Source organism: Mobula hypostoma, chromosome 6 (assembly GCF_963921235.1).
Source record: "Mobula hypostoma chromosome 6, sMobHyp1.1, whole genome shotgun sequence".
NCBI lineage: Eukaryota > Metazoa > Chordata > Chondrichthyes > Myliobatiformes > Myliobatidae > Mobula > Mobula hypostoma.
In genome coordinates, this window is record NC_086102.1 from 147,004,145 (window position 1) to 147,018,640 (window position 14,496).

General features: G+C 39.6%; 1 protein-coding gene across 6 annotated transcripts in view; it reads left to right on the plus strand.

The window, feature by feature from the left end:
- LOC134348485 (serine/threonine-protein phosphatase 6 regulatory ankyrin repeat subunit B-like) overlaps positions 1–14,496 on the plus strand; it is a 164,113-nt gene that overhangs the window by 50,764 nt on the left and 98,853 nt on the right. For all 6 annotated transcript variants that reach the window (XM_063051940.1, XM_063051945.1, XM_063051946.1 and 3 more), the window contains exons 4-6: positions 723–793; positions 8,763–8,963; positions 10,489–10,576. In XM_063051940.1, the coding sequence (XP_062908010.1) occupies positions 723–793; positions 8,763–8,963; positions 10,489–10,576 (360 nt within the window). The remainder of the gene's footprint in view (positions 1–722; positions 794–8,762; positions 8,964–10,488; positions 10,577–14,496) is intronic.

A 14,496-nucleotide genomic window follows, 5' to 3' on the forward strand; every position in this document is an offset into this window, starting at 1 on the left:
TCACCCAGGCTGCATTCAGATAAACATTTGTCACAGCTCACTTGCTGGTAAAAATTGCTATCACCTATACTGACCTTTCCCAGTCTCGGGCTGTTAAGCCTAACAACTCCATGTTACAATTTTGGAGGGAGTTGTTTCTAACTTGGAGAAATTCAATTTGTAGACATTTCACGAAAATGAGGCCCTTGCATGACTAGGGGACTCTCAGCATGTAGAGTAAAATCCAAAATTAGAGGTGCACATTGCTTAAGAGGTTATAGAGATAGGGCAGGGGTGGTTGAGGCACTAACAGACCAAGAACCATGCTAGGTCAGTAAGCACAGGTTATGTGTAAGTATAATCTGTCTGTGAGGATGTGGGCACCAGAGCTCAATGTGAACTCTTAGAGGATGTATGTGTGAACCTCGCTGGAAAATAATACACCACTGGATGAGTAAGTTCTTGTTTCAGTGGATTCTGTAAGGTTCTCAGAATTTGTGTATTTGTCTAAAGACAGCTGGTTAAAACCTTTTTTTCCCCCCACAGGTTTGCATAGTGCATTCATGAATTTTCTGTTGATGTCACTTATCCATATATTAAAAATGTTAAGATTTGTTGTACTCTTGTACAACAAGAAGAAATAATAGAATCCTGAATGCAGTGCACTCAGGAAAAACCTTGATCAGTGCTTCTATTTATTATCAAGGCACGAGATCAAGTTATTTGTCATTTTTATTCTACAGGAGCTCGAGTCAATGCTAAGGATAATATGTGGCTAACTCCACTGCATCGTGCCATTGCTTCACAAAAAGATGTAAGTTTTACAACTTGACATTTTTAGGACTGTTCTTTGGTACATATTTTGTAGGGAGATTTTGAGAAGCATAATTAAATAAAAATTAAATTATAGAATGTTGATTGATGTATTTAGTATCTACAAACTTTGTTACTAAATATTCATTTTAAATAATATTTATTTATTTTGCTCTATTTTTTGTAAAAATTGAGGCTGCTTTCCCTCTCTTACAGTCATCTGTTTCACAGCACTGGGTGATTATTTTGGTAAAAATTGAAATTGTGCTACTCATATGATTTCAGTTGAGAATTCAAAGCTCAATCATGATCAGTTATGGATTATAAAGTTTTATTTTGAGAAGGGCAATCAATCACAAGATCATAAATATTTACTGCCATTGTGCAGTTACAAATTAATTGTAGTAAAACCATGATGAAGAACTAATGTTACAGTCAGAAGTAAATGCATTAACTTAACCAGCTCTAACATAATTTGTATTTCCCATTATATTCATATTACCTGCTCTGACACAAATGATCTTCAGCTATCTCCAAATCTAGTGATACACCCAGTTTCTTTTATTCAGCCATTGATAATTGTATGAACCAAAACAAAATAGCTTCATTCACTGTTAAAAATTGTGTTTTGATCAATATTGTACTGCAAAAAAATGTGGGAATGAGGATTTAGGTAGAAGACCATGGTAAGTCTTCTACCTAGATGAAGACTTAACTCTGCATTTTATGCTCCCTCCAATAACTTGAGGAAGAATATAACAGAGTTAAGTTTTTCTTGCTACACTGATAGTTTTTGTCCATTCTCACATAGTAAAATTACTAAAAATTTTGAAATCAGTTCAAAGAAAAAACACTTTTATTGATGGTACCATATAGTTTAAACTGCAAAGAATAAAAGTTGTGACAGGCTTTGTAATGCCTGAAACATCACTGAAAATTGCAGTTTTAGCTATATCCTTCCTCAGTATCACATTGATCTTAGGGCAATGAGTTGTATTTTTCAGAGTATAGTCTTCTCAATGCAAAAGTTTGTTTAATACTTAGCGATTGAGGCTACAATGGATTTATCAACCAATCGTAAAATGCTTTAATAGCTGTTAATTTTCAAAATTCAATGTTGAGTATTAATTTATTGAAATCACATTCTAACTTGGATGTGGATCACAAATAGCCATTTATGTAATGGATTTAAATTAACTCTAAATCCAGTTTCTCCCAAAGGCATTCTTGATCCCTTGCAAGTTGCCATTCTATGAAAGTCATCTAATGAGAGGTAACCATAGGTTCATAGAGTTATGGAGCACAGAAAAAGGTAATTTACCCCAATCTGTTCATTCCCACCAAGATGCTAATGTATGTTAATTCTATTTGTCTGTGTTTGACCTTTTTCTAAAGCTTTTCTACCCAGGAACTTGTCCAAATAACTTCTAAGTGTTGCAGTCGTATTTGTTTCTACCACCTGCTCTGGTGGCTTGTTCCAAAAGTCTACTGCACTATGTGGAAAAACTCAGATCCCCTTTAAGTCTCTTTGCGTAAACCTACATCCTCTTCTTTTAAATTTCCCTAGCATAGTAAAAACACTCTGACTATCTACCTTATCCATGCTCTTCATGTTTTTATAATGCTCTACAAAGTCATCTTTCAGTCCTCTTCACTCCAGGAAAAGTAATCCCAGCCTATCCAAACTCTTCTTGTAACTTAAGCCTTACAGTCTCCTTACAGTCTGGGCAGAGTTCCTGTGAATCTTTCTTGCTTACTCTTGAGCTTGATCATATCCTTAGACTCTCCCACTATATATAAAGAAAAACTTCCATTTTACTTGGGCCTTTTATTATTTGATAAGTTGCATTGAAATTCCACCCCCTCCTTATAAATTCTAGCGAGTACAGGCCTAGAGCCATTAAATGCTCCTCATACATGAACCCTTTCATTCCTGGGATTATTCTTGCTAACCTCCTCTGAACCGTCTCCAATGCCAGCATATCTTTTTTTAGATAAATTCAAATAATTTATTATGGAAATACATATATGTCACCTTATACAACCCTAAGATTCATTTTCTTGCAGGCATACTCAATAAATCTGTAGAATAATAATCATAACAAGATCAATGAAAGCCCTCCCAACTTGGGTGTTCAAACAGTGTGCAAAAGACAACAAGCAGTGCAAATCCAAATTAATAATAGTTAATACATAAATATCAAGAATATGAGATGAAAAATACTTGAAAGTGAGTCCATAGATTTTGGGAACATTATAATTATGGGGCAAGTGAAGTTGAGTGATGTTATCCCCTTTGGTTCAAGAGCCTGATTGTTGAGGGGTAATAGCTGTTCCTGAACCTGGTAGTGTGAGGAGGCTCCTGTACCTTCTTCCGGATGATAGCAGTGAGAAGAGAGCATGACCTTTGTGATGTATGTTGGACTGGGCCGTAATCCACTACTTTTTGTAGGATTTTCCATTCAAAGGCATTGGTGTTTTCATACCAAGCTGTGATTCAACCAGTCAATATGCTCACCACTATACATCTGTAGAAGTTTGTCAAGGTTTTAGATGTCATGCAGAATCCCCACAAACTCCTAAGGAAGTAGAGGCACTGCTGTGCTTTCTTGTAATTGCTGTTGTGTGCTGGGCCCAGGACAGGTCCCCTGAAATGATAACACCGAGGAATTTAAAATTGCTGACCCCCTCTACCTCTGATCCTCTGATGAGGACTGGCTCTGGTTTCTTTCTCCTGAAGTCAATAATCAACTCCTTAGTCTTGCTGACATTGAGTAAGAGGTTGTTGTTGTAGCATCACGCAGCCAGATTCTAAATCTCCCTCCTACATGGTGATTCGTCAGTGTCTTTGATTTTGCCTATGACGGTGGTGTCATCAGTAAACTTAAATATGACATTGTGTCACATGACTGGCAACAATGAATATAGAATTGAGTCAGGTTTTATAAAACACAAACATTTATTAAACTCTGCTCAAAAAAATAGTGAAATGTATTTAAACGACTGACTTAACTGGAAGTTAGCTGTTATACAGCTACTCTGGAACGGTTCTTAAAAGGGTAAATGCGTAAACAGTCCTTAAAACGGTAAATTCGAACACAGTTCTTAGAATGGTAAATTTGAAAGTCCAAGAGATTTATACAGTCAATTAGGAGAGACTTTCCTGAAGTAAAGAATTCCTTGAAGACGTCACGTTACTGCTGATCCCAGCCGGAACCTGCCTTGTCCACAGGATTCACAACGACGGAAATAAAACAGTTTGAAGGAATTGACCTTTTCCTTTGGAGAATGGATACTGCACTATCCCTCCTACTTTAGCAGGGGATATCTCAGTTGCAGGTCACTTTTCCTTGAACGAAGATTCAATAAAGGTCAATCATCTCCAAAACCACCAAATGATATCGGCTTTACTTGACTTGGCGAATTCCTGTACTTTGGTAAGGTGTTCACTCTCCAATACTACTTACAATAGAAAGTAGAACTCCACTTTAAAACAAAACTGCGTCATAAGCTGAATACGCAGCAAAACGGAGTATCTAACACAAAACTAAAATGAAAACTAACTGCGTCACATCAGGGGTCTCCTTTATATACCTGTTGAGAACAGGTCATCATGTGACCTCACTGGCGGGAAAATTACATCATGTGACCTCCGCAAGACCATTACATCTTGCTCATAAGACACTCAGTTACATCATGGTCATAAGACAGTCACAAGACATACATGAGGTATGTAACAATTGGAGCTGTGCTGAGTTATAACTGTAAAGCAACCAGAGTAGGGGGGCGAAGCACACAGCCTAGTGGTGCACCTATGTTGTTGGATATTGTGGAGGAGATGTTGCCAATCCAAACTGACTGGGGTCTGCAAGAGAGAAATCAAAGGATCCAATTGCACAAGGCTGTATTGAGGCTAAGGTCTTGAAGGTTATTGGTTAGTTTTGTGGGGATGATGGCATTGAATGCTGAGCTGTAGTTGATAAGGAGCATCCTGATGTATGCATCTTTGTGTCCAGATGTTCCACGTTTGAGTGAAGAGCTAATGAGATGGCATCTGCTGTGGACCTGTTGCTCTGGTAGGCAAATTTGAGTGGATCCAAGTCACTTCTCAGGCAGGATTTGATATGTTTCATCACCAAACTCTTCATCACTGTTTGTAAATGCTACTGGATGATAGTCATTGATGCAGTTTACTGTGTTCTTCTTAGGCACCAGTATAACTGAAGTCTGTTTGAAACAGATGGGTACCTCAGACTGCCAAAGCATGAGGTTAAATATCTTAGTGAACTGTCCAGCCAGTTGATCAGCATGGGTCTTTAGTACTTGGCTAGGTTCCTCGCCTGGGCTGGATGCTTTTTATGGGTTCATCCTCCTGAAGCCTAGTTGCACCTGGGCCTCAGAGACTGAAATCACAGTATCATCTGAGGCTGTTTGAGTTTGTGATGCCTCCATGTTTTTACTGTAAAAATGAGCTTAGAATGCATTGAACTCATCTGGAAGTTGAAGCCCTGCTTTTCCCTTACGTACTCTGTTTGATTTTACTTTATAAGAGATGATAGCATTCAAACCCCGCTGTAACTGTTAAGCATCCTTTGTTGATTCAAGTTTAGTCTGGAATTGCCACTTTGCCCATCAGATGTCTTTCCAGAGATCATACCTGCATCTCTTGTAACTTTCTTAGTCACCGGACTTGAGTGCTCTGCAGATTGCAGATCTCATGGTTTATCCAGGGCTTCTGGTTGGGGAAGACTCTGTAGAAATTTGTAGGGACATTGAAGACCCTGGAGAGACTTGTTTTGGAGCTGCTCCGGTCTATGGTCAGGCCACACTTAGATCCCCTCCAGTTTGCCTACCAGCCCCGACTTGGAGTTGAGGATGCCATTGTCTACCTGCTGAACCGTGTCTACGCCCATCTGGACAAGCCAGCGAGCACTGTGAGGGTCATGTTTTTTGACTTCTCCAGTGCGTTCAACACCATCTGCCCTGCTCTGCTGGGGGAGAAGCTGACAGCGATACAGGTGGATGCTTTCCTGGTGTCATGGATTCTTGATTACCTAACTGGCAGACCACAGTACGTGTGCTTGCAACACTGTGTGTCCGACAGAGTGATCAGCAGCACTGGGGCTCCATAGGGGACTGTCTTGTCTCCCTTTCTCTTCACCATTTACACCTCGGAATTCAACTACTGCACAAAGTCTTGTCATCTTCAGAAGTTTTCTGATGACTCTGCCATAGTTGGATGCATCAGCAAAGGAGATGAGGCTGAGTACAGGGCTACGGTAGGAAACTTTGTCACATGGTGTGAGCAGAATTATCTGCAGCTTAATGTGAAAAAGACTAAGGAGCTGGTGGTAGACCTGAGGAGAGCTAAGGTACTAGTGACCCCCGTTTCCATCCAGGGGTTCAGTGTGGACATGGTAGAGGATTACAAATACCTGGGGATACAAATTGACAGTAAACTGGACTGGTCAAAGAACACTGAGGCTGTCTACAAGAAGGGTCAGAGCCGTCTCTATTTCCTGAGGAGACTGAGGTCCTTTAACATCTGTCGGACGATGCTGAGGATGTTCTGCGAGTCTGTGGTGGCCATTGTGATCATGTCTGCTGTTGTGTGCTGAGGCAGCAGGCTGAGGGTAGCAGACACCAACAGAATCAACAAACTCATTCATAAGGCCAGTGATGCTGTGGGGATTGAACTGGACTCTCTGACGGTGGTGTCTGAAAAGAGGATGCTGTCCAAGTTGCATGCCATCTTGGACAATGTCTCCCATCCACTACATAATGTACCGGTTGGGCACAGGAGTACTTTCAGCCAGAGACTCATTCCACCGAGATGCAGCACAGAGCGTCATAGGAAGTCATCCCTGCCTGTGGCCATCAAACTTTACAACTCCTCCCTTGGAGGGTCAGACACCCTGAGCCAATAGGCTGGTCCTGGACTTATTTCCTGGCATAATTTACATACTACTATTTAATTATTTATAGTTTTATTACTATTTAATTATTTATGGTGCAACTGGAACAAAAACCAATTGCCCCGGGATCAATAAAGTATGGCTATGACTACCTACAACCATTTTAATAAAGTCCGTAACAACCCTGGTGCGTGCATTCATTCAGATCCACAGATAAGTCCTTGAACACGGCCCAGTCCACTAACTTGAAAAAATCTACTAGCCGTCTTCTGCTTTCTGAAACCATCTCTTTGTTGTCTAATAAGGGGTACAAAACTGCTCACAATACTCCAAATGCAGTCTGTTGAATGCCTTATAAAGCCTCCACATTATATCCTTGCTTTTGTATTCTCGTACTCTTGAAATGAATGCTACAGCCTCAGAATACCGGGGCATCCTTTTAGAGCAGAGATGTGGAGAAATTGCTTTAGCCAGAAGGTGCTGTATCTATAAATTCACTTGCACGGAAAGCTGTGGAGGCCAAGGCATTGGGTATATTTAAAGTGGAGGTTGAGAGGTTCTTGATTAGTAAGGACATCAAAGGTTATGGGGAGAAGGCAGAAGAATTGGGTTGAGATTCGATGGGCCGAATGGTCTAATTCTGCTCCTGTGTCTTATGGCCCTTCTTATAGTATGGTGACCAGATCCAACTTTGTATAATTGCAACATGATATCCCAACTCCTGTATACTTAACGCTTCAGCCGAGGAAGACATGCAGACCTTAGATCTGTCTAGCTGTGTCACCACTTTCAGGGAACTATCTCCTGGTATCTCAAGGTTTCACTATTAATAACACTCCTCAGGGCTCTGCTATTCACTGTTTGTCCTGGCCTGGCTTAACTTCCCAAATTGCATCACTTCACAAATTGCATCATGTAACAGTTTTCAAAATTAAATTCTATCTGCTTTACCTTGCTTACTGTCCTTGTTGATCTAGATTCTGTTATAATCTTAGACAACTTTCTTCACTATCCAGCAACACACTACTTTTGGTCTCATTTGCAAATTTATAATCATGCCAGCGGTCATCTGAATTTCATTACATTAAATGTATTTAGTAATTTGATTAAGGCACCACTGTTTAACCCACACTAGGTTGTAAACGCAGTTAATCAAAACATTTTACTTTGAACAGAGTGTACTGGAACTGTTGTATAAAACTATGATGATGTGAAATCTGGGAGTGTGACGAAGAGCAAAATAAAATGGATTCTGGAATTTGTTTGAGTAAGATCAAAGTGGTTCTGGAATACTGTACCAAAGTTTAAGTGTCTAACATTCTGAAAAAAATTAAATTACTTGTTTAAGTTAATTCTAATCAATTAAAAGCATTCAACTACAGCAAAATCACAAAAAAAAACTTTTCCTTTCCTCCTAATGTGCAATTGGAATGAAATCAGTGGGGTTTCAACTGCAGTGTCTAGATTAGCTCAAGTTCTGAAGGGGGATTCCCAGGTATAACAGGGAATTGCAGTGGACCCTACTGTTGAACTCAATGAGAAATCTAGCAACTATTTTGATTTTCCAAATATGACTATGCTCTTGGCACATGCGCACACATTGAGATGTCGGTTGTTTATGTTGGAACTGCCAGTCACAGCCAATAAGATTGGGATATCATAGTGGAGAAAGATATTGCTGAAGCAGTGAACTTCTGCAGATAGATGGCATAAGCCATCAGAGGTGAACCAATATTTGTCTTGTAAGCTTTCTATTTCCTTGCTTTGCTTGAATTAAATTTTGATTAAAAGTGAGTAGCTGGAAGATTTTTTTGTAAAAGGAAAATTAGTGATCCCAATAATTATTTCTTATGACAGAAATTATACAGATCAATAGATGAGAAAGAGCAAAATAGAGATTAAATGTAGGATTAGTCTTAATGGGTGTTGATAGTTGGCAGGATTGCAAGCAGGATAAAGGGCCTGTTTCCATGTTATGTATTTGTATGACCCTGTGAGATACAATGTCATGTTTTAGTCACCTTTGTACATCAGAAATTCTAATTTCTTTTTCAGGAAGCAGTTCGTGTTTTGATCAAACATTCTGCTGATGTCAATGCCCGTGACAAAAATTGGCAGACACCCTTGCATGTGGCTGCTGCCAAAAAGGCAATTAAATGTGCAGAAGCAATCATTCCATTGCTCAGCAGTGTCAATGTATCTGATAGAGGAGGTAGGACGGCTTTGCATCATGCTGCTCTCAATGGACATGTAGAGGTATGTTAAATATGTGTGTGTGTAAAATGGAGGCTTTTGACAGGAACTCAAATGCTTGCTGTCTAATTGATTTTCAAGCCTGTTGTATCTAAAATCTTGTCTTCAAAGACCTGAAAAGTAGACAGTTTAGTTTCTTCTGTAGATGCTACCTGATTTGCTGAGTTTGTCCAGTATTTTGTGTGTGTTGGCCTACAAATTATTTATAATCTTCAATCCTGAAAGTAAATGGAATATCTGATTTGCATATCAATGTTGTAAAATATTCCAAGGCATTTCAGAAGACTTAAGCAAACAAAAGTTAGTATTTTATCACTGTTGTAAATTTAAAGGAAAACAGAGTATAATCCTAAAAGACAAAGGCTCTACTTTAAAGCTAAGAAATTTTACCAGCAGACTGTATTCATCTAAAAGTAAATGTTGGCATATATGCAAACTGAAAATCCAGAGGACTGGAGGAGTCATTCTATAAAATGATCTCTAATGGTAATAAAGGGCAGGATAAAAAGAGTACACAAGTTTTCTTCAAAGAGCATGTGTGGTGTGAGTAGAAGAGTATTTTAAAAATGAGGCACCGAGTCCTTAAAAGAAGATGCTGTAGAGACGAATGGATCACAAGTAGTTGACTTGTTAATTTATCTTTTTCACAGAGAGGAAAAGGGGCAAGATACATGGTATTCCACTTTTAAGATTGGAATGTGGAACCTGGTAGATTAGGAAGAGTAATGGAGAAAATAATGGATTTCAAGAGAGGTCCTGAGAATTTACATCTTTGTCAATGGAGCTGTATTCCTTAGAGCATAGGATAATGAGGGGTAACCTCAAAGAAGTTATAAAACCAAGAGGAGTATGGATAAGGTGAACAATTGTATTCTTTTCTGCAGAGTTGAGGAGTCCAAAATGAGAGGGTATGGACAGAAGATGAGAGGGGATAGATTTAAAAGAGACCTGAAAGGTAACTTCCTTATACAGAAAGTAGTGAGTACCTGGAATGAACTGCCTGAGGAAGTGGTCGAGATGGATACAAGTACAATATTTTAGAGGCACTTAGATATAGGTACATGGAGGGGAAGGGCTTGGAGAATTATGGGCTGAATGTGGGTAACTGGGACTAGTGGGGAGGATACTATAGTCGGCATGGACCTGTTAGGCAGAAGGGCCTGTTTCCATACTGTATTCCTCCATGACGTGTGTTGTCTTGGCTTCATATTTTGAGGTTTATTTTCAATGCCATTCCCTTTGGCATCTTATTTCAAAATGAATTTTTAACTTTTGTTAACATCCATACTAACCAAATTTGTTTGCAGTGGCGTTCATAGCACCTTTTATATATCATGCTGGTTGAGTTTCCCAGGGAGTTCTTTTCAGCATAATGTTTTGTCTTGACATGTTATATCATCTGACTTTAGAAAATTATTTTCAGGAGATCAAGCTCATGGTGATATTCAGGATTCTACAATACAATAGTTTTCCTTTATAATTTTTTTTTGCTTTTTTTTTCCCCCCTTCCCTTCCCTTATTTCCCAAGATGGTAAATCTCCTATTAGCAAAAGGAGCCAATATTAATGCTTTTGATAAGAAGGACAGAAGGGCCTTGCATTGGGCTGCTTTTAAAGGTAAGGAATGTTTTTCTCTAAATTATGCCTTTGAATGATTAGACTGTTTACATTATGTACTTAATGCATCATTTAATTGTGGATCAAAGGTGGTCTTTTGTTTTTGATATTTATGCTCTTCGTATCTATTTTTGCCCATTTTTGGGGGTGGATCTTTCTGTATTCTGATTATTTGATCACTGTGATGAAATGGGTGAAAGAGAAAGTCAGAATTAGACCGTAAGACAGAGGAGCAGGATTAGGCCATTCAGCCCATCGAGTCCACTCCATTTCATCATGGCTGATCCCAGATCCCATTCAATCCCATGCACCTGCTCTCTCACAATATCCCTTGATGCCCCAACCAATCAGGAATCTATCAACTTCCGCTTTAAATATACCCATGGACTTGGTCTCCACTGCAGTCTGTGGCTGAGCATTCCATAGATTCACCTCTCTTTGGCTAAAGAAATTCCTCCTTACTTCTGTTCTAAAAGGTTGTCCCTCAATTTTGAGGCTGAGCCCTCTAGTTCTGGATACCCCCACCAGAGGAAACATCCTCTCCACATCCATCTTATCTAGTTCTTTCAACATTCATTAAGTTTCAATAAGATTCCCACACATTCTTTTAAATTCCACTGCGCACAGGTCCAAAGCTGCCAAACGCTCCTTATATGTTAATCCCTTCATTCCTGGAATAATCTTCGTGAACCTCCTCTGGACTCTGCACAAAACTATTGATAATACTTCAAGTACGGCCTGACTAGTGTCTTTAAAAAGCTTCAGCATTATCTGCTTTTTTAAATATTCTATTTCCCTTGAAATAAATGCCAACATTGCATTTACCACCTTTACCACAGACTCGATCTCCTAGGAGTCTTGCTCAAGGACTCCTATGTCCCTTTGCACCTCTGATGTTTGAATTTTCTCCCCATTTAGATAATGGACTGCACTATTGTTCCTTTAACCAACATGCATTATCATACATTTCCCAACACTGCATTCCATCTACCCATTCTTCCAATTTGCCTAAGTCCTGCTGCAATCGCATTGCTTCCTCAGCACTTCCTACCCTTCTACCTGTCTTAGTATGATCCACAAACTTTGCCACAAATTCATCAATTCCACCATCCAAATCATTGACAATGTGAAAAATAATGGTCCTAGTACTGGCCCCTGAGGAACACCACTCGTCCCTGGTAGCCAACCAGACAAGGCCCCCTTATTCCCTCTTGCAGCCTCTTGCCTGTCAACCATACCTCTATCCATGCTAGTATATTTCCTATAATACCATAGGATTTTATCTTTTTAAGCAGCCTCATGTGAGGCACCTTATCAAATGCCTTCAGAAAATTTAAGTAAATGGTATCCATTGACTCTCCTTTGTCCACTCTGCTTGTTACTTTCTTGAAGAATCCTAACATATTTGTCAGGCACGATTTCCCTTTACAAAAGCCATGCTGTTTGTCTTTTTTTCCCCTTTTTTTTTATTACAAACAAACAAAAAAACAAAAAAAATACAGCTCATCCACAAAAACCACGGCCTTAACAAAATCAAATTAAATATTGAGCAGCGAAAGGGAGAAAAATATAAAGGCAAAAGTAAACATACACAGCAGAGGTGCACCGCACCAAAAAACCTCAGTCCTCACCCTGTAAGAAAGTCTAATACAGGGCCCTATATCCTTTCAAAGATGTCCCCTCTGTCCTCATTTTATAGTCTCAGTCTCTCCAAATGTAAAGTATTTGCCAGTTCTCTCAGCCACAGATGGTACGTAGGCACAGAGTCCATTTTCCACATTTGCAGATTAACTTAGTAATCACTATTCCAAACAATACAGCCATTTTTTTCATACATATTGGCTGGAGATAGGGAGCTTGTTGCTCCAAGGATGGCTATGAGCATGTCTGGTTCCCACTGCTTCCCAAAAGCCTCAGAGAAACAGTGAAAAATACTTTTCCAGTATGCACAAAGCTTACAACATGACCAAAATGAATGTGACAAGTTACTCTTCACAGATTTACATCTGTTACAAACTGTTTGGCTTATTTTATCATTAGTCTCCAAGTACCCAGAAACCTCATCTTTAATAATGGACTCCAACACTTTCCCAACCACTGAAGTTAGGCTAGCAGGCCTATAATTTCTTCTCTTTTGTCTTTCTCCCTTCTTAAAGAGTGGAGTGACATTTGCAATTTTCCAGTCCTTTGGGACCATGCCAGAATCAAGTGATTCTTGAAAGATCATGATTAATGCATCCATTATCTCTTCAGCAACCTCTCCCAGGACTCTGAGATGTAGTCCATTTGGCCCAACTGATTTACCTTTCAGTTTGCCTAGCACCTTTTCCTTTGTAATAGCAATGGCACTCAGTCCTCCCTGACACTCACAGACCTCTGGCAAAGAGTAGTGTCTTCCACAGTAAAGACTGAAGCATGTACTTATAAAGTTCATCTGCCATTTCTTTGTCCCCTGTTACTACCTCACCATCATAATTTTCCAGTGGTCTAATATCAACTCTCACGTCCCTTTTATTCTTAAAATAAATGAAAAAGACTTTGAGTATCCTGCTTTGTCATTGGCCAGAATGCCCTCATATTTCATCTTTTCCATTCTTATAGCTTTTTTAGTTGCCTTTTGTTGGATTTTAAAAGTTTCCCAATCATCCAACTTCCTTGTCAGCTGTGGTTGCCTTGCCTTGCCTTGCCACTTGAGAACAACTGCTTCTTTGGGATGTATCTATTCTGTGCCTTGTGAACTATTCCCAGAAACTTCAGCCACTTTGTTATCCTTGTTATACATTAGTACCTGTTTTCGCTAACCGAAAGAATTTTTGCTTTTATGAAAAAAGACGCCCACTTTAAAAACGCAAACAACAGGAATTCTGCAGATGCTGGAAATTCAAGCAACACACATCAAAGTTGCTGGTGAGCGCAGCAGGCCAGGCAGCATCTCTAGGAAGAGGTGGAGTCGACATTTCAGGCCGAGACCCTTCGTCAGGACTAACTGAAGCCTTCAGTTAGTCCTGACGAAGGGTCTCGGCCTGAAATGTCGACTCCACCTCTTCCTAGAGATGCTGCCTGGCCTGCTGCGCTCACCAGAAACTTTGATGTGTGTTGCCCGCTTTAAACTTGTGTTTACCCTGAAAAAGACTACCATGACCGTGAAGCCTTGCGCGGTCAGGTGTGTGCGCATCCATGTACATGCTGATTTTTTTCTACAAATTGGTTTTGGATCAATCTTCCTGATTCTGATAAGTGAACCGACACAGTACATACATTATTTCTACTTTATATAGTTGTGTATTTATCGTATCATTCCTGCTTTTCTTATATGTTAGTGTTATTTTATGTTTTATGTGCTATTTGGTAGGTTATATTTTCGGTCTGGGAACGCTCAAAAATTTTTCCCATATAAATTAATGGTAATTGCTTCTTCGCTTTACACCATTTTGACTTACGAATGGTTTCATAGGAACACTCTACCTTCGGATAGCGGGGGAAACCTGTCCCTCTCTTGTATAGGGGCTGGGTTTTTAAAGCTCTTCGCTGGACTTGTTCAGGAGCGCTTCTCCTATGTCTGTGCAGCTCTCTAATCAACGACTGCCATTGAAAAAACGCTGTTTTTTAAAGCTCTTCACCAGACTTGCACGGGAATGCCTCTCCTGCGTCTGTGCAGTACTTCAGTCAGTGACTCCCTCTGGAAAAAACTTGCTGCTTTTTAATGCTCTTCATCGGACTTCCGCGGTAATATTTCTACTACATCTGCGCAGTACTCCAGTGAATGACTCCTGCTGAAAAAACGACTTGCTTTTTAAAGCTCCTCATGGAACTTGCACGGGAACACTTCTGCATCTGTGCAGTACTCCAATCAAAGACATAAAAAAGATATTCTTTGTATCTACTGTGTTTTCCAGGAAAAATTTAGTAATAAAAGAAAT